Source organism: Ailuropoda melanoleuca, chromosome 4 (assembly GCF_002007445.2).
Source record: "Ailuropoda melanoleuca isolate Jingjing chromosome 4, ASM200744v2, whole genome shotgun sequence".
Classification (NCBI taxonomy): domain Eukaryota; kingdom Metazoa; phylum Chordata; class Mammalia; order Carnivora; family Ursidae; genus Ailuropoda; species Ailuropoda melanoleuca.
The window spans coordinates 124,573,943-124,593,481 of record NC_048221.1 but is presented as its reverse complement, the minus strand read 5'-3'; the positions used below and the strand labels follow the sequence as shown (position 1 = coordinate 124,593,481).

General features: G+C 41.3%; 1 protein-coding gene across 2 annotated transcripts in view; it reads right to left on the bottom strand.

The window, feature by feature from the left end:
- Positions 1-4,358: 4,358 nt before the first annotated feature.
- Positions 4,359-19,539, bottom strand: part of ASXL2 (ASXL transcriptional regulator 2) — a 133,518-nt gene continuing 118,337 nt past the window's right edge. For both annotated transcript variants that reach the window (XM_034659795.1, XM_034659794.1), the window contains 3 exons: positions 17,701-17,806; positions 14,760-15,474; positions 4,359-11,093 (listed from right to left, as the gene is read on the bottom strand). In XM_034659795.1, coding sequence (XP_034515686.1) covers positions 8,616-11,093; positions 14,760-15,474; positions 17,701-17,806 — 3,299 coding nt within the window. In that variant the 3' untranslated portion in view covers positions 4,359-8,615. The remainder of the gene's footprint in view (positions 11,094-14,759; positions 15,475-17,700; positions 17,807-19,539) is intronic.

Here is a 19,539-nt window from a genome sequence, read left to right as displayed (position 1 = left end):
AGGACCCAGGGATAATTGTGCAACTGGATGCAAGAAAAGGAGCAACAAACAGGTAGGTCATTCAACATGGTATCTGGTTTCTTTGGAAAAGAGAAGGCACGGTCTATTAGAGTAAAACTGTATGCCTTTATTCAACTTAAATGAGTCATTAAGAGAAAATACAATTTGCCCGTGTGCAGAAACATTATACATTCAATTCTGAGGAAGGTAGTTTTATACAACCAATACAAGGAGCGGTCTAAAAGTGAGAGGAATAAAGACAATAGTGAGAGGGAGCTAAAAGGCAGTTTTATCTGTCAAAGTGCTAAGGCCTGTATGCACAAAGATTTTAAAGTGAACAAGACCAGTAAAAGGTCATTTCTTCCATTCTGATTTCTCTTGGTGCTGGTGAAGGTTTTAAGGTGTGATGCAATGAGTCACAGGATTAAGTGGGTTTTAAAAAAATAGGTCATAGCACTTATGGCTAAGAGAAAGGTTTTTAATTTCTAGAGTTTCATTAGTCATGTACTTGAGATCTTCCATGGATTCTATGAATTTTGTGAATTTAATAAGAGCTTCCCCTTCAAACAGTAGTTTATTATCAAAGAACAAATTATCAGGTCCTTCCCAGCCCAGAGTCTATCTCCTTATGCAACAAAGGGGAAACCAAAAATGAGACTCTGCAAGAGTTTCATTAATTTAAAGTTTGTGTTAAGTGATTACATCTAGGGTCAGTTGGGGTCACAACCCATGTCTTCAAATTGCTATTACCTGAAAACCTAAAATGAGAATTGCTGACTTACGGCCAAAATCCAACTCTGTCATTTTTTCAAGCTCTAGGTATCTGAAAACATCAGACATTGGTTTTTGGAAAGAAAGTAAAAAAGTAAAACCTTTTGTACCACACTTTCCATAGAAAGGAAATAGGCTGTGTGTAAAATAATAGTTCTGAAGTATCTTCAAATATTTTGGTAACATTTAATGCATTGCTTTCTTATTAATCTGAATTTTAAATACTTAAGAAGATGATCCATGATTAAATAAAATTAAGTGTTGACTCAAGTTGGCTTAATAGTGTTTATGACCAACACGGCATTATTTAATAGACACAGGTGCACAACCCTAAATCCTGATCAGCAGCAAAAGTTGCTGCTACATAATTCAACAGAAAACCATCACTTAGCCCATAAAATGTCTCAAATCAAATTCCATGTTCTAATCATGGCAATTTAACATTATGTGAACCCAAAACCTGAAAAAAAAATTTCATAAAAGAATAAGAATAATTGAAAGTTTAAACCTATTTTAAATCCAATCTTGGTTTACCTTTCTTCTTCCCTAGGCATTCTCAGGGTTTTGCAGTCAGGATGGACATCAGTAGGTTTTTTATTTCCCTTTGGCCTCTTTTGAGTTTGAAGAACCAGGAACACTGAGCTGGAAGTTATCTTCAGGAGGACCATCCGGTCATAGCCCGTCTCCATAGCCTGACCATCTCTGGCTCTCCCTTCCAGGCCCAGTCCCTCCTTCCTGTTATGAGGAAGTCTTTCTAGGGATGCCCTTTATCGGTTAAGACTGAAAGCTCCATGGAGGTATAGAGATTCCTTAGTTTATACACTCTCGATAAAAGAAACCCATCTTCTGTTTAAGGTCACCAAGTATTAGGAAAATGTAGGATACCCACCCTCCTACTTCCTGGACAAAGTTGAGACATTTCACAGTGCAATACACCAAATACTTCTTCGACTGAAAGGTGAGTACGGATATTTTGGCATGCGGAATTTGAGTTGCAAATCCAACAATCCAAGTTAATGATAAATGGAAAGGAAAATTCAAGAATAAGCACTAACAAAATACAATGATTTATCTTTTAAAAGCTTTTTTTTTTTTAACCAGAAATTCTCAAAGTAAGAATTGGGAATTTAGGCCACTAAAAAGGACTAGGGTCCTGCTGAAGTTTCTTGTAATTCAGGTTGTACAAAAGAGATGGGGGTGAGGGGAACCAATTCCACAGTATTAGAATAAAAACTTTAGAACACTAATTTTATTCATTATGGAGAAAAAACAGGGATGCAACATCTCTTTAACAATATAAAATAAAGGGATATACTTCCTTCTCGCCAGACCACAAGATAAAAATCAAGGTTTAGTTTCTATTCCCTTTAGCTTCCTTTGGGTTTGAACATCAGTGACAGGCTGGATTATACCTAACAGTTATTAGAAAGGGTTAATTAAGATTATAGCATCTTTCCAGATGCACTGACCAGAATTAATTGAAAGGGATTCTCTCTTCTCTTCAACTGTGATGTCACTAAGGAATTTCTTGAAGTTTCTATGAAGAATTCTACATCTTCCAATGATTATTTTCAGAAAAGGTACATTTTACAAACATGGCTTTTCACTTCCACATTGTTATTTCACCTACAGGCAATGCCTTTCCCTCTTTGCTTCATGTTTTGCCACCGTTTCACCCAGTGCCTCAAATGCTTCCCTTCCATAACTCATCTACACTTAAATTTCCATCATGTCTTAGGAAATAAGTGGCATACAGTACTCCTTGGGCCCTGAACTAGACACATGCTGTATGGCTACTACTACGTTAGGAAGACCTTTCGCAATCTACATGGCTGCTTTTGTTTACCCTTGCAGAACACAAACCGTAGTACAGAGCTTAGCACATAGCAGGTGCTCTGAGAAATATGTGAATTAGTGAATAACATGATTTGTACACAAAACCAGCTAGAAACATTATGCAAAATCTTATTTCTTAAGACCACTTGTGGTCAAGTAGCACGAAAAGCATCGAACACAGGTTTGTGGACTGTGATGTAAATAAAGGACAGTTGGGGATTCAAGCTGAAGTTGTGTTCTAGTATATTGCTCCTTCTCATTCAACTGCAGATCAACTATACACTTAGGCCCCTATGTCATTAACCTGAATATGAATTTCACTTCTGGTGAGGTAAGAGGCTCATTTAAGTAATTACAAATATGTACTAGGAACGGTGAGCGGGGGGGGGGGGGGGGGGTGGTTCTGAAAATGGCCATAATAGGCTGGTTTACACACATTTAAATACTTCACTTTCACTCCTGTTATATATGGGAATTATAAGGATGCAGATGTTCCCTGAGACATAAGAAATTTCCTTTAGAAAAAGCATATTTTCAACAAAGATTTAGAACGCTGTTCTCTTAGACTGGTAAACGATCTTCAATGTCTTTGCGCAAGCCCGATGTTTGAAATTTCAAATTTTTGAAAAATAACAAGGCGATCTTTTAAAAAGCATTCTTTGTATCCTTATTAATTTCCAAAATATGCTATTTTTATCAGTGAAAATAGTCACAACTGAGCAATTATGGGGAGAACTAGGGAACGAGAATAAAAAGTTTCATGGGTCACAAAGATACATTCGTGAAGTTCTGACCTTATTTTTTATTTCATCAATAAATCTATAAATCATTCATTTTTAAAGAATGGGTTAGATACCTTTATTTCCAAAGACCATCTAGGTAACATTTTGCTCCTTCAATCATATCCTAACACCAAGTATGTGCAACCACAATATTCTCTTGAACAGCAGGATTCCAGGCTATCTGTAGGTATGGGACTACAGGCGATTAAGCTCTCCCAAATATCTGGCTCAGTCCTCATTTGCATAAATGCCCTTCCTGACACTAGGGAGATCAAAACCTAAGTTCCCCTAGCTCTTCTAGCTCTCCAATCAGGAAGGACCTAAAGCTGGTTAGGAAACTCCCTCTCAGATCAATCAAAAAGGATAAAGAACTGGTTAGGAAACTCACTTCTCAGAGAAGAACTGGGAAACAGAAAACAAGTTTTCCATTATCTTCATGAGATTATTTCTTCATATACTCCTCCTGCCTAGAAGGTGGTGAATGTTTGCTAATGAATTATTAACCACTGTTGAGAAAGAAAAACCTATTTTTACCCGAGATATTTTCTTACCATTCTTTGTTTAAGAAGCACACAGTGGGCACGTTAAAAAAAATAAATAAATAAGAGTGCACCATGTGTTTGGCTTTGCCTGTTTTTAACATTCCCAGTAACATCCCGTGGTTTAAGAGACAGACCAGTTCGAGGGTGAAAACAGAGACAGATTACGCAAGTTTAATATTTTTACTAGAGTTCTGAAAGAAATATGCTACCCTGATTTATCACCAAATTCCTCATTTTACTCTTCTATACAATCTGTAGTAATCTTCCAATGATAATATAAGGCGACAGCTGAGGGCCCTTACCCGCACCACTCTCAGATGTATGTCAGACCTCAAGATTCACCAAAAACTCCAAGGCTTTTATTTTCACTTTAATTATCTTTTACTTAATAATAAAATGAAAAATAAGAATATATGAATACATACAATCTATATACATATATTTATTGCAAATACTTAAAATTCTTATGTAAAATGATTTTTCTATATTTGTGAAAAAATATGACTTTTTAAATGGTGTTGACACCAACTTCTCTGTACATACCCTCAATTCCAATGTTAACAATTCCTTTAAAAAGGCAAAAGACACAAAAGTTTGCATTTACCAAACCAGTCTGTACAAACCTTATAAGCCAGAAGGAAAAAAAATAGCTTGTGGTAAATAAGTCAATCTTCTTTTAAAATAAAAAATAAACTCCAAAACTATTCCCCTTATTGCATTTTTCGGAAATAATCTGAGTGTCTTTAGAGTAACTTCCTTTGTAATAATTTGTGCCTTAACAGTGAGGTCCTACATTAAACATACCATATATGAGAAATTCAAAGTCTTCCACTGTCACTTTTTACATAGATATTAAAATATATATTACTTAAAATATATTACTGGAAAGCTATTTTTAAAATCGATCTTTAATAGTTGTATCAAATGTAAAGCATTAAAAAAAATAAAGTAACCAAGAATCTATGAAGCTCTTACTTCAACTTTAGGAAATGTTTTACCTATTGTTACCGTTCAATAGGTACGTAGGTATTGAAACATGGTAGGAAAGATCCCTGCCTATCATCATGTTTCTGAGTCTCTTTGGACTATTCTATAAACTGAGCTGAAAACTACCGTTGGCCAAGTTTTTTTACTTAGCACGTTGTTATAATGCAACGGGGACTTTTCCCTCCTTGCTATGAAGTGAAACCTCTAGGTCACAGAGAAAACCCTGGCACTGCTCACTGACAGTGAGTTCTGGAAATAAACAGTGGTGTGATGACTGGAGAAGACCCCCTCCATTATAAGAAATCATTTCACCCAAGAGTTCTTTAAGGGCTCTAAGGTGGAGAAAGGCAATAATAAGCAATTAGGATGGTAACTGTCAAGTTATCAGTATGTATGAATTTACACCTTCACTGGGAAGGCAATGAAGTCTTCCTTTGGCTATTTAAATCTGAGATAATTCCTAAAACACCTACATCTGGGTGTCTTCCCAGCCCACGCAAGTATGCTTCCTCTTCTTCAAGAAAAATGTCCCACTTGCCAGATCTTATTCTTAGAAATGTTACATGGGATACCACAGATAGTTTCAGTATCTTGAGCACAGGGGTTAAGGAATAGTAGGGCGAAAACCCCAGGTTGCTTAATAGGATGGAGAATTTTTACTGAATTTTTTTTAAGATTCAGGGAGCTTTCTCTACTAGACAACTCAGAACAGTCATTAAGACTGAGATGATGAATTTATTGTTAATGCTATCTCCCCAAGGCGACCTACAATGGAAGGTATCTCAAGGCTTGAGAAGCATACCCTGGAGGCATGAGCATCAGGCATAATACCTGACTAGTCACTGGAAATAGTGCAACTAAATACCATTAAAAAAAAAAAAAAGGCTTAGCATTTATTAGCAACCTTTCAGATTGAACTGAAAGGTAAAGCAACTCCGAAAACCTAAGATAAAAACTGCTTTAAAGGTACTGGAGTACCATGCTCTCAATAATATAAAGATTTTTCTTGTTCCTACTGTTTCATTTTCAAAAGGGCCAGCTTGTAACATGTTTGGATTGTTGCTGTTGTCTGTCAGTTAGGCTCTTAAATGACTTTCTACCTGAAACCACTGTTGTGAAACAAACTTGACAAACGGACTGTATTCAGTTGACTATCAATCCGAGACAACCTATTCTCTCATTTTGTCGAGACTGAGGAAGTGTACCCAGTTGACAAATCCTGTTTTAGGGACATTCATACATGCAGATATTTTATTAGCTGAGTATTATTTGTTAAGAGAAGCTGGGGAATAAGAATGCTTAGGACCTATCTGCAAGAGCCTGGTCAAGAAGAAGAGGCACGATAACGGATTGCTCTCCCAATGGACTGAAAATCCCTGTTCCCTCCCCTCCTCTCCTGGTTAGTCTGTCCAACCTCAGATCATAGGAACCACAGAGGACTGACTTTCTACGACAAGAAAGGTGCAAAGAAGAAAGTTCACTTTGATCAATCCAAATTGGTAATCAATGTTTAGCATGGGGTCTGTTCTGAAATACTCAGGCACTTCCAGCACACAGACCAGCCCTCAGTTCTGGCACTGACGTGACGAGTGAAGAAGCTGAGCATGGAGGGTTTTAACCAGCAACAGGTCCTTTTAGCCCCTGCCCTTGGATCACCCCAGAGTACTGAAAATTTGTGCAATCGAACCATGTTTGTTTCTTACTGGATCTTGGCTAGAGAACTTACTCCTTATCCCTGGATCCTTGTAGCCTTTGTATTTTTAAGGTATGTATGTGCTGGAAGAAAAAGGAAAGGTAGGACATCCTATTGCACTGGCTGAACTAGAACACAGATACTAATCCTAAATTCACCTTGAGCCACAAAAAATAACAGAGGCAAAAACTGGGAACAGTGAAGTAGTAAGTTTCTTATGGGGTTCAAAAGTATTAAAAGCATGTATAATGCAGGGGAAGAAAGGGTAACAGAATGGGGAATAGCAAAGAGTATTACTGTCTACTTTCTCCTAATCTGGAATGTGACTTAATAAGTTTATACTGTTCTGCATATGGTAAATATCACATCCTGAATACTAAGTACAATTACAAGTGTACTAGGTTGCAGTAATATTTTTACTTTACACACTTGAAATCAGGAAACTTAAAATCAATATGCAAATGATGCACATCGACAATACCCGATTCTTTAATACCAAATTCTGGTAAACTGTAGATTTATTTTAATGTTCTTTAACCATGACCGAAATATAAGTACTCATAAACTCTTCAGTCACTAGCGACAAGATTTAAAAAACAATAACAAAGGAAAGAATCAACAAAAACAAGCAATAAAACTTTGGAGCTGATTTCTCTTCCTTTCTAGATATTCCCTTAGTCATTTACTGAAACCTCTTTATATTAGAGATTTCTAGTGCATAGACAGCAGTAATCCAAAACAGAGGACATATTTTCTGAAACAGGAGAAGTGTCTAACTTTTACTGTGTGTGTGTGTGTGTGCGTGTGCGTGTGTGTGCGCGCGCGCACATGTTGTGTTCAAAGTGATATCTAAAAAGATTACTCCATACTCCTCAGATGCCTGGGAGGTCAAAACAGGCTTAGCAGAACGGGCAAGTGTGGCAACAAGGAGCTTTCCCTCCTGCACAACAGCGGACTACAGAACAAACATTAGGGAACAGGGTTGGGCAAGAAGAGGAAAAGAGAGGCTACCTTGTTTCTAGTGTTAAAATCGTTTTCCAAAGTTCTTTATGTTAGGTTTAACAGTTTCTGCACTTTTTTACTCCCTTGCCCAACAAAACACATAATTCAAATCGCCCCATCATAACATTTTTTGTTACTGCTCTACGAGCATTTCACACCTTTTGTAAGCTCCCATGACTGACGAAGTACTCCGATGTTACTGCCAGAACTGCTGCCCCCCACAGGCTCCGCTAACGGCAGGGGCCCAGGGCGGCACACCCTTCATGGGCCACATTCACGGTCTCAGGACAGGGTAGGGGGACTTGACGGCAGGGGGCCACAAATCGCAAGCAGAGAGCTTGGCAACAGTACTGGTTTGTGGAAGCCAAGAACCAGCTCAAGAGCTTTCAGAGTCTGAATTACTACCTGTGAAATGAATATGGTATCAAAAATTTGAATATAAGAAGGTTCTGTCTAAGGTAAAGGGACTGAGTAAACCCTGAATCCAAATCCTGCAAGGATGACTAATCTATGTAAAGCCTGCAGTCAGACCGTCATGACATAATCAGCTTGAATGGTCATTTCTCCAGACCATTCCTTCATTCCTTCCTTTTCCTGGCCTCTTAGGAAAGGAGAAGAGAGACAGCTTCCTTTAACCATGCATGGCATTAAACTTTCCTCAGAGTCACGAGAAGTGGAACATAAATCTGAATTCAAATACATCATTACCTAAACACTTGGGAAAACAATGTTAAAACAAAATGTGACATATTTACATGATTTTGTAAGTGCAAACTTGTCACAAATTCACAAAGTCTTGCTTGACCTAGACTTACTATACAAGGTGCTCTTCCTCTAAAATGTAAGATCTGTACTCTGTATTCCTGATTAAGTAACATTTGTCTCTTAAGACAACTGAAACCTACTTATTAAATATTTCTGTGATTCCAAAAGGATGCAAAAAACACATCTCATCAACCCTTCCCTCCCTGCCTCCTTTACAGCATGTTCTTTCTATTCTCGTTACCGAACGACAAGGCAGGAGACACAAAGTTTCGAGGGGCCAATGCAATCATCGTGGCAGAATGCTCCACACCCCTTGCACATGATCATGGCTTTCAATCGGCAGTAACATTTCGAAGGTGTGTCCTCTATGCTGTTCTCTTCAGGGAAGGCCTGAACAGGAATGGTCTGGCCATGGCTGCTGGGATTCATCGCTTGGCTAGCAGGGATAGTAGTGACAGTCACCGAAAAGGACATGACATCGCCTACATTGCTAGCCACCTGGCTACAGTCAGGCATCCCAGGGACAGCAGAGTTATGGTCCATGTCGGACGAGGTGGAGACATTGATCATGCCCCGGTAGCTTGGCCCGATCTGGGTGGGGCTTCCATACAGCTTCGGGGTTTGCAGTGGTGGCAGGAGAAGAGGCTGATGGGTGGGACTGTCTGCAGTCAGAGGAAGAGCAGTAGAATTGAAAAGCTCAGGGCTGCTACGCATCGCCTTGCCTCTCACTGCATGAGCCACTTGTTTCTGTGCGGCCTGAATAAAATCTCTGGCTAGGGTCTTCTCATCCAATGTCTGGCCTCTCGGGAACAGGTAATTCTCCTTGCTTAAAGCGGTTTGCTCGTACACTGGTGTTTCCGCCTTCACATTCTTTTTTGTTAAACAATCATTGGTGGATAGGGTTTCTCTACTGTGGGGTCCTGAACTTGCTTCACATTTGCCAGGACCCTGGGCAGCCTGGGGCTCTTCCTTCACCATGACGGATTCTTGCTCATCACCAGTGCTCTCCTCATCGGTATCTTCTTCTTTGCCGCTGCTACTATCTCCTGTTGCATTTTTACAGTCTGTATATCCCATTTTCAAGTCCTCTGTGGGGCTACTTAGACACAAACGGTCTTCAGGGTTTATAGAATGGGTCCTCCTAAAGCTCTCTGAACCCCGGCCATAGGTGGAAATGTTAAGTAAGTAGTGACCTGCCATTGCAGGCTTCGATGTCCTTCTGCCAGCAAAACCCAGCATGAACCGCTGGCTTGTGGAGATGTCTTCTAGCTGGAAACCTGAGTGAGTGAAGTTGAACTGGGAGGGCTGCACAAATGGGAGAACGTTCTGCCTCCGAACCCTCTGGATGAGAGTCTGAAGGATCTGATCTTGGGTGGCTTTACTTAGTCCTTCCTGGTACTGGTGTGTGTCCATGCTAGAGTCCCTCAGTTCCTTACCTGAAAAGAGCTGAAGGGGTCTTGGAACCTGTGGGAGCTGCTTACTTTGCAAGGCTTTACCCAGCTGCTGCAGAGCTGGGTGGGACTGCCTCTCACTGACTTCCTCTCTGCTGCTGTTCTCTGTGGCGCCGGTGCCTGTGAGCACTCCTACCCCCAGCTCCTCTTTCGCAGTCAGTGGAACAGTTTTCATTTCAACTTTGGTGAGAGGTTTAGGCAGAATTTGCTCCATGGGAACATCTTTGCCCTGAAGCAGCTGAGTGACCAAAGGATTATTCGCAGGGATACTAGAGCTTGGCCTTGACATGGGTCCATTCAAATTTGAAGACGTTCCTGGAGTTTTAAGGCTAGAAGCTACTGGCAAAGTGCTCGAAGATGGAGCTGATCCCGTAGGTGCTACCGTTACACTGACCTGGGGCACAGGAAGCTTTTCTAAAGTGGCTGTTGTCAATAAAGATGTTAAAGGAGAGGGAGTCAGAGCCGCCGTAGTAGCAGTTGTCTCTGCTGAGGCTGAAGGGTCTGGCATATTCTTACTAGAACCTGCTCTGGGTTCAACTGCGCCATTAGCTGCAAAACGGACAGGTGAGGCGCCTGAGATGAGAGCAGCATCCGTCGGAGTAGAAGGCGCTTTCTCCTGTCTGCAGGTCCCGGGACCTTGTGCGTAGGTGAGAGAGGCCACTGCGGCTGCTGCCCTGGAGGGATTCAGTTGTTCGTTAGTCAGCTTCCCTATAGCTGGTGGGGGTGCGTTAGTGTGGGCTGGTGATGGGACGCTTGTGCGTGCTCCGCCGCTGGCAGATGTGGGAGGCACTGAGGGGGTTTGCTGTAGTTGTGCTCCAGGGACACTACGAGGCTGTGCCTGGTCTGGGGTCTTGGTCTCAGACTGGGGCTGAGTCTCTGGACCACAGGGTAAAAGCTCTCTCGTACCTCCCCTGCTTCCAGTTCCTGCCAATTCCAGTGTGGGGCCCTTTCCAGGTTCGCTGCCTCTGTCTGAGTCTGGACTCCCTCCTCGAGCCGTTTTCCTGTCACCACCCTCTCCTGGACCTTGTCCACCCCCGGGGCCAGGTCCTGGAATGGTCCCTCCAACTGAGGCGGCGGCGGCGGCGGCGGCAGCGGCGGCGGCGGCGGCTGCCCTCTGTGCTTTGACCAGCTGGGCTTTTGCTTTGATGTCTGCAAGAGTTCTGGCTCCTGTTCTGTTAGGACTAGTGATGGAGACTGGAAAACGAGCCCTGGGAGAGACCTGCGATGTAGGAAAAGGCATGGGGGAGATTCTGGAGACCGGGATCTGAAAGGAGGAGGGAGGAAAAAAAAAAACCCAGAGCTCAGTTTTCATAGACAAGAAAAACAGAACTTCCTGAACACTCGAATGTTTGCAGGAGGGTAACCACTGCACACCAGTGACACAAATGGGAGGTCCGCGGGCGAGAGACCAGACGGTGGAGACAGCAACATGACTCTGTCTCCAAGGTCCTTCTACCTCCTGTACTGGTGCCAAAGCTTCTCCTCCCCCGACACCCTCTCCACCCCACATCGCCAGGCCTCGTTTCTCAACACAACTCCCTCCTAATGGCCATCGCTAAAGATACAGACTTTGCAGGGTATTTGCTCTTTCCAATGTGTGTGTGTGTGAGAAAGAAAGCATACCATTGTCTTTTTCTTCTTAGCTCTCCTTCCAAGCTCCGAAGAGAATTCTTGCTCTCTTCTGCTCTATGCACATACACACATGCACACTTAAGCACACGGGCTGAATTATCTCAGCAACAGAGGCTTCTAGATAGCACTGGAAGGTAGACAGTGTGTGGTTCACAGAGGAACCCCACTCCGTCCAGCCACACGAGGGAATATATACATAATGTATATAATGTTCACCATAGTTATTTTCATCCCTGATGCCTTTATACTTACTTGGGGAGCTGTTTAAAAATATATGTGCTCTGGGTCCTATCCCAAAATTGACAAATTAGAACCCTAGGGAAAATATGCTTTTCTGAAACACTTCCTAGGAAACTCTGATACATCACCAAGTTTGAAACCACTGATTTTCATAGCATAAAATACTGTATCTGAAAGGAATCTGATTCCTGTCCGAAACAATACTTTGGAAGCTATCAGAGTTAAACTAGAATGCATCAAAGTCTGGACCCTTCTAGTAGTTGCCAGACTTTAAAGGAGCAAATAAACTGTTACAGACGTTCTAGGTCATTTAATTAAAAAAAAGAAAAGTCACAGGGCTCTAAGAAAATGCATGTGATCTTTCCAGAACTCCTTAAATTAAGAATAATAAAGTCACTAAAAATTTTTCATTACTTGCAATATCCATTTCTCAAAAGGTCAGTAGTCCTGAGAAACAGATTCTCTGTTATTCAGAAGTCAAAGCTGTGGGATTGTGTCCCAGCTGTCACACAGTCCACACGTCTCACATCAGGAGATGTACCTAATCTCTCTCTTAACACTGAATCCCTTTTACATCTAAATGCACAGTATTTCAGAAGCTACCAATAGAGGGAAAGAAGCAATTGTTGCCGCTTGGTACTATCTTCTAGAAGAGACCACTAGGAAGGGGAGAAAATAGGTAAAACCAGAAAATTAAATCCAAGAAAGTAAAAGTACAGCTGTTTAGGTGAATTGTATGTAGGGACAAACAACCTTACATAAGAATAATCTAGAGAATAATAACATACCTAGCACAATAAATAATACCTATTGCAATGACTGAAAATCATTACTAACATGTTGATTAAATTCATTAAAAATGGTTCAAATAAAAAGTTTTATATGTAAAAATAGTTAAGTTTCAGTTATTTATGTAAATAGCTCCATTACCTGTTTATGTGGAATAAATGAGATGTTACACTTTCTAAGCACTAAGGGCTCAATGTTGTCTAGGCACTGGTTTAACACCAAGAAGCCTTACCCTGGTAGAGCAAGGTAGATTCTTTTCTTTTTAAATGTATACTGAATAGATGGGCGCCTGGGTGGCTCAGCTGGTTAAGCTTCTGCCTTCAACTCAGGTCATGATCCCAGAGTCCTGGAATTGAGCCCTGCATGGGGCTCCCTGCCCAGTGGGGAGTCTGCTTCTCCCTCTCTCCCACACCCCCAGCCCCGCCCCCATTCCCACTTGTGCTCTCTCTCGCTCTCTCTCAAATAAATAAAATCTTTAAAAATATAAACTAAAATAAATGTATACCAAATAGGAAACACAGTTTTCCATCTCTCTCTCCTTCTCCCTCTTCCTCCATACATATTCTTACAGATATCCACGTTGTAAAATGTATGTGCATACATACGCATGTATGTAACATATATACACACATATAACATTTGTAAAAAAATTAATATTTTATTTTTCTACTTAAGTTTTGGTTAAAAGATTTTGCTCTGTTGTAAGTTACATTACATTTTGTCTAACGAAAGTGGGATCTGAGATACGACCTAAGGTAAGAGTTATTAAAGCAACTTCTGGTAGGAAGTATTCTGTGGGGGGTGGAGGGGGATGAGGAAGAAGAAAGCAAAAGAAAGAGAAAAAATTAAATAACAGTAACACGGTCATGGTGGACTTAAGTTTTCAGTGTGGAGCCTCTCTGGATTAGAGAAAGCAGACCAAGTAGGACGCAATTCAGCCTCTATACAGATAAGGAAATAGAATGAAGAATCTCACCCAGTATTATATGAAGTAAAACCTAAACTCTAACTCAGCTCTCAGGTCTGCATAGAAGTTCTGACTGACATTCATTACAGAAAGGTTTCTAGCACTTTCATAACAGTAAAATTGGTGGCGGGGGGGGGGAGAATAGTGAAGTGATTTTCATAAAAAATCACAATCTCTGGCAAAGCACGCAAGGTATGTTAATGGTAGAAAAGTGGCAAACATTTTTTAAAAAGGGAGATTCCTAAGTGCACAAATCTTAAAATTAAGAAGGAATGAGGATGTCATATGATTAGTAATAAGAAACAAAGTGAGAGAGAAGTACATAGTAAATGAAATGGGTCAAGTACTAGCAATTGAATGTTTCTAAGGGATATTTCCCAATGGAACTAACTTTGGTTCACCTAAGTTAAATAAAAAAGGGGGGAAAAGTTTTCTATGTGGCTTCTTTTACTATTTATATCCCAACATGAATGAATAATACCCAGAGCCTGGGCTTACAGTAGTATTAATAAATACCACATATATTATCTGTTTATTAAATGAATAAATGAACTGCAAACTGATATTAAGCCCAAGCCCAAGTATTAGTAAACCTTTAGATCAGAAGTAAAAATGTTTGGGTTTTAAAGGGCTCACTCCTGGTTAGATGCACTCTTTATTTACTAAGATAAGGGTACCGCTTTATGAACGTGCAAGATCTGAGCAGCAGCAATACAACGCTAACGTGAAAGTGAACGACACAGCCTAAGCAGTAGAGCTCAGCAAGGCGGTCCCACCTTACTAATGTCCCTCAAGTACCCAGCAGTGACTCACGGCAGCCACACAGGTCTCCTTTAAAAAGACGAACTAAAGGTAGTCCTAGAGCCACAGATCATCGAATCAGTTACGGCAGTAAGGAAAAGGCCAAGGCACACGTGAGTATCATGGCTCTTGCCACAAGGAGCTCTTGATCACATCAATGGCTCCCTTCTGTTTATTTTATTTCTTATTTTGTCACATGAGACAGAACAGTTTCCACAACTATCTTAAGATACAAAAGGAGCCAGCAGGGAGGGTGGGTGGAGGTGGTCTACATTAGATACCCAGGTACCTTACTTACTCAAACACTAATTAAGATCTGTAGGAATGCAGTTCTAAATGCCTGTTTATTAATAATTTTGCTCACGTAAGAACACAGTTACATGCCTATCAAATATATACAAGTGCTTCTGCGTTAAGAAATACCACAAGTAACTTGAAATTTAATAAGACCAGAAACTTCGTGTTCAGACATTCTTTTTTCAATTCTTCCCACTCTCTTACCTTGAGAGGTGGTACTTTTCGCACCTGGATCCTGTCCCCTCTACTGAGAAAGGGCTGTGGCGAGACTTGAAATGGCTGCTGGTGCTGGCGATTCTCCGTGACACGTGGCCTTTTCTCCCAGCTGACGGGGGACTCTTCTTGGATGAGACAAGATTTCCTTTTGAGGCTTTCTGGGCTGTGATCAACCACAGCTGATGGAGGTTCTTTCGCAGTGGTCTCCTGTGGACCCATTTCTGCTATGGGCTTCATTACTGGCTCTTCCACCCCAGGACTCTTGGGTTTGTTTGGGGACGTCACTAAAGCTTCTTGGCCTTCATCTTTGTTATAATTAGAAACTGTAGTGAGATGATTCTCTTTCTCAGACTCCTGTTCGGCGGAGGCAACTGGCTTCTGCTCCAAGAGAGCGTCATCCTTTGGGCACTTGATGGGAAGAATGCTAAGCTCCTGTGTATTGCTTGCTGAGGGAAGTAGGGGCTCTGTGGATTTGGGGTTTGGCTGCACCATATCTTGGCTTTCATGCTCTTCTATTCTTACTGGGGACGGCATTTGCACCACTTCTTCTTTAGACCCTAACTGGGGAATTACTGGGACTATACTGACAGGTGAGGCCTCTGAAGGAAGCATGGATTTTGGTTGCTCAGCTGGGGTTTTCTTTACTTTGAGATCACTGGGTGAGGCTGTCAATTTCTTTGAATCCTCAAGGCTCAGGCCAGAACTAAAAGGTGGAAGAAAAAAATATTCTAGTTGAGAAATGGCCCTATGTCATTGTAAGAATTAGGAGATAATAGTATATGGCAACGCGTAGAAGAATCCCTGACATGTAGGAGGTATTCCTCATGTACCATCACTATTATTACTACTATTAGTGAAGTTCTTGAGTTCTAGTGCCTGGATGCAAATCCTGGCTCAGATACATCCATGTGATATTAAGTAAGTCGCCAGTCTTTTGTATCTCAGTATCTTTGATTATATACTGAGGTTCATCACTTTATACTGTTGGTATGATTACATTAATGCATATAAAGTACTTAAAACAGCACCTAGCACATAGTAAAGCTCAATAATGTTAATTATCATTATTCCTTATGCTTATAAGAGGGGCTACCTTGTCTAGAGGCAAGCATCACAGACTATGCACAAGGGAAGCAAAAGAAGGCCAAAACCGATCCCCCCTGATCAACTTTGCTCTACAGCACCTGTAGAAAGCCTGGCCCAAGAAATCTATAGGCCCCTGAGGAGAGAGTAGGAGGTGGCGGTCAACATTCTCCAGAGGTTAAGAATTAAAACTGTGGAGTTTCTGGAAAGCCTGTTTACATTTCACTTAGGATAGCTCTATAATTCTGAGACCAATGCCTCAGAACTACCCAGGGAGTGAAAGTCAACTGGGACTTCCACGGTGTGGCCTCACTAGAGCAGGCTACTCAGCAGCGGTCACTGGAGACCCCTCTTAATGTTTTAGAATACTGTTTAAACAGGCAAAAGCAAGGGACCCTCTTTGGTGACTTCAAATGATCAGTACTGCACCTCTGAGATGGAGTAGCTAACAACAAAACGAGACAATAATAAAAAACAGTCCTCCTCTAAAAACTGGCAAAAAAAAAAAAAAAGTAACAGCTGAAAACGGAAAGACCCAAAAATTACTACAACGCTCTATCTGCCTACAGAGGGAATGACAATATTTATGGAGAGACAGCTACCTGTGGTAACAGTCTAAACGGATACACCATCATTTCTGCAGAAAGGCTCAAAGCTCATAGCAAGAGTGTAGAAATATCAATATGTGAGACTCTTTTTTTTAAGATTTTATTTTTAATGGGGTGCCTAGGTGGCTCAGTTGTTAAGCATCTGCCTTCGGCTCAGGGCTTGATCCCAAGGTCCTGGGATCCAGCCCTGCATCGGGCTCCCTGCTTTGCTGCGAGCCTGCTTCTTCCTCTCCCACCCCCCTACTGTGTTCCCTCTCTCGCTGTCTGTCTCTCCCTCTGTCAAATAAATAAATAAAATCTTTAAAAAAAAAAAAAAGATTTTATTTGTAAGACCAACGTGGGGCTCAAACACACAATCCCAAGATCAAGAGTTGTATACTCCACTGACTGAGCAAGTCAGGCATGCCCATACATGAGACCCTTTATCACAATAGGAATCACTTCCTACGTGACCATAAAGGGGATCAGTGAACTACTGGGAGACAAGAAAAAGAGCCATTAGTTGTCAAACTCTGGTTACAGAGTGTCTTTAAGGACTGCCACTAGGTATGCAGAAGGCAAGAAGGGAGACCAACAAACCAATAAATCTCTTGATGTTCAATTCTACTTCAAACAATGTAGCTCCACCATCATCTACTTAAATGTCCCCATTAACATTTTATTTGGAATTTTTATTAGGAAAAAAATGATTTAAAGTACATCCCCTTGAGAACAGGGTTTGTATCTTCATTCAGCTGTGAAGACCTGCCAGACGCCTTCTACAAAGGAGAGGCTGTCTAATGATGCCCAGGGTGTAACGGTCCATATTGGGGGATTCCAAGGATTCCTTGGTGATTCTGGATAAATTACCATTTTGTGGGATAATTAACTACTAGAAAGAATGTACTGAACTTCAGTATTTCTAAATCTTACAAAATTACTGGAAGAACTATTCAGCCTATTCAAAGAAAGGGACTCCAATTCAAGATAATAATTTTTGGACTCCAATTCAAGATAATAATTTTTTTTTTTAATGAAACCATTCAACCCACAATGGTATGTGTCAAGAGTCAAGTAACCCAATACTATGCACCCATGATTCATAAAAAGAAAAAAAATTCTTAGTTAAAAAGAATTGGTGAAATAATAGAAGGAAATGGAGGACTAGAATTTCTAGAAGGTAGTTAAGATGAAACACTGTGTGACATATATTTATTTAGGAATTCACATTTGGTTTATAGAACCTGTCTTGGTATTACCTCTGACCATAGTAGCTTTCAAAGAATTGTTCTTTCCATGGCTCTACTTTTTTCTCCTTCTCAATCTCTTGTCGAATTCTCACCTGCATCTCAGGTGTAAACTCACCTGTAATGACCCCCCCCCAAAAAAAGGATATTCATTAGAAATATGGTGTTTGTAACTATTTGCAAATCATGAAAGACTCAGAATACTATCATGTGAAAGTAAGAGAAATTTCCCACAATTCCTCACTGGAAAAGAGCCCCTGGAAGCCAATGAAGGACATACAATGCTTGCCTACCACTCCATGCAGTTTCCAGTACTCAGCTGAGGCCACCTGTGCCTTTTCTCTGGGCTCTCCTATTGCACCTCCCTCCTGCTCCAAACATCATATTCCTTACAGATTTCTTTTATCACTAACCTTGAATTTGTCATTTCTTTCCCACTGGAAAGAGAGTCATGTGGTTTCAGTAAACAATGCCACTGGGCATTTTGTTATTTTCAAGTTCTGTTTCTCTCAGGCAGCTTGTATTTTGTGCCTTTGATCTCTTACTGCATAATGAACAGCTGTGACCTGTGACCCTGCTTACAGGCATTTGAGGTTCCAGTAAAAAGGTAGGGAATTACTCGGAAGTTGTTTTCTAATTGCTCCAGAAACTGCACCTAGTGGGGCGCCTGGGTGGCACAGCGGTTAAGCGTCTGCCTTCGGCTCAGGGCGTGATCCCGGCGTTATGGGATCGCCCCACATCAGGCTCCTCTGCTATGAGCCTGCTTCTTCCTCTCCCACTCCCCCTGCTTGTGTTCCCTCTCTCACTGGCTGTCTCTATCTCTGTCGAATAAATAAATAAAATCTTTTTTAAAAAAAAAAAAAAGAAACTGAACCTAGTGCCTTGGCAATAAGGTGCTCAACATGCCAATGACCCCGCTGCCCCGAATATGGCATTTATTGACATATACCACCAATCACCTCAGTCCCTCCCGCTACAACAGCAGAGGACAGCTGAATGTGCTGGGCAGGCCATCCTCAAACTGCGACTCAGAAAGGTTGCTCTCTTTTCTACTCTAATACCCAGGACAGCAAGGAAAAAGAGGCAGGAATGGTAGACTTGAAGTTTAGGTCTCTTCGGGGTAAGAGGATAGAAAGGAAAAGTGTTCAAGGACACAGTCCTGGGCATAGAAGTAGGAAAAGAGGAATTTGCCTGTCAGAATCCAACCCAGAACTACTTTTTCACTGAGTCTACTTTGCACAAGAGAATGGAATAAAAAGTACTGAATTCTGTTCACATGTGTACAAAGTTTCTGCTGCCCAAAAAATACGATCACATGACTAGGTATAGCAGTGACGGCTCATATGCCAAAANACAAAAAAAAAAAAAAAAAAAAAGGAACAATGATAACGATCAAGGTATCACTGTTGATAATGCCTACTTTAAAAAAAACTGGGTGTAGGGGGAGCCAGAGGGGCAAGCGCCTGGGTGGCTCAGTTGGTTAAGTCCTGATTTTGGCTCAGGTTATGATATCAGGGTCCAGAGATCAACCCCTGCTTCCGGCTCCGCACTGGGTGTGGAATCTACTTAAGATTCTCTCTCCCCCTCTGCCCCCCTCACCCTTGCCACAGTTTGCTCTTTCTCTCAAAAACAAAAAACAAAAAATGGGGTGGTTGGGCAGGGCATAAACCCTTCATCAAATTATTCTTAAAGAAAGGTAATGGTAACGCATATGTTTTAAAGTGCTTCTGTGGGGGCGCCTGGGTGGCACAGTGGTTAAGTGTCTGCCTTCCGCTCAGGGCGTGATCCCAGCGTTCTGGGATCGAGCCCCACATCAGGTTCCTCCGGTATGAGCCTGCTTCTTCCTCTCCC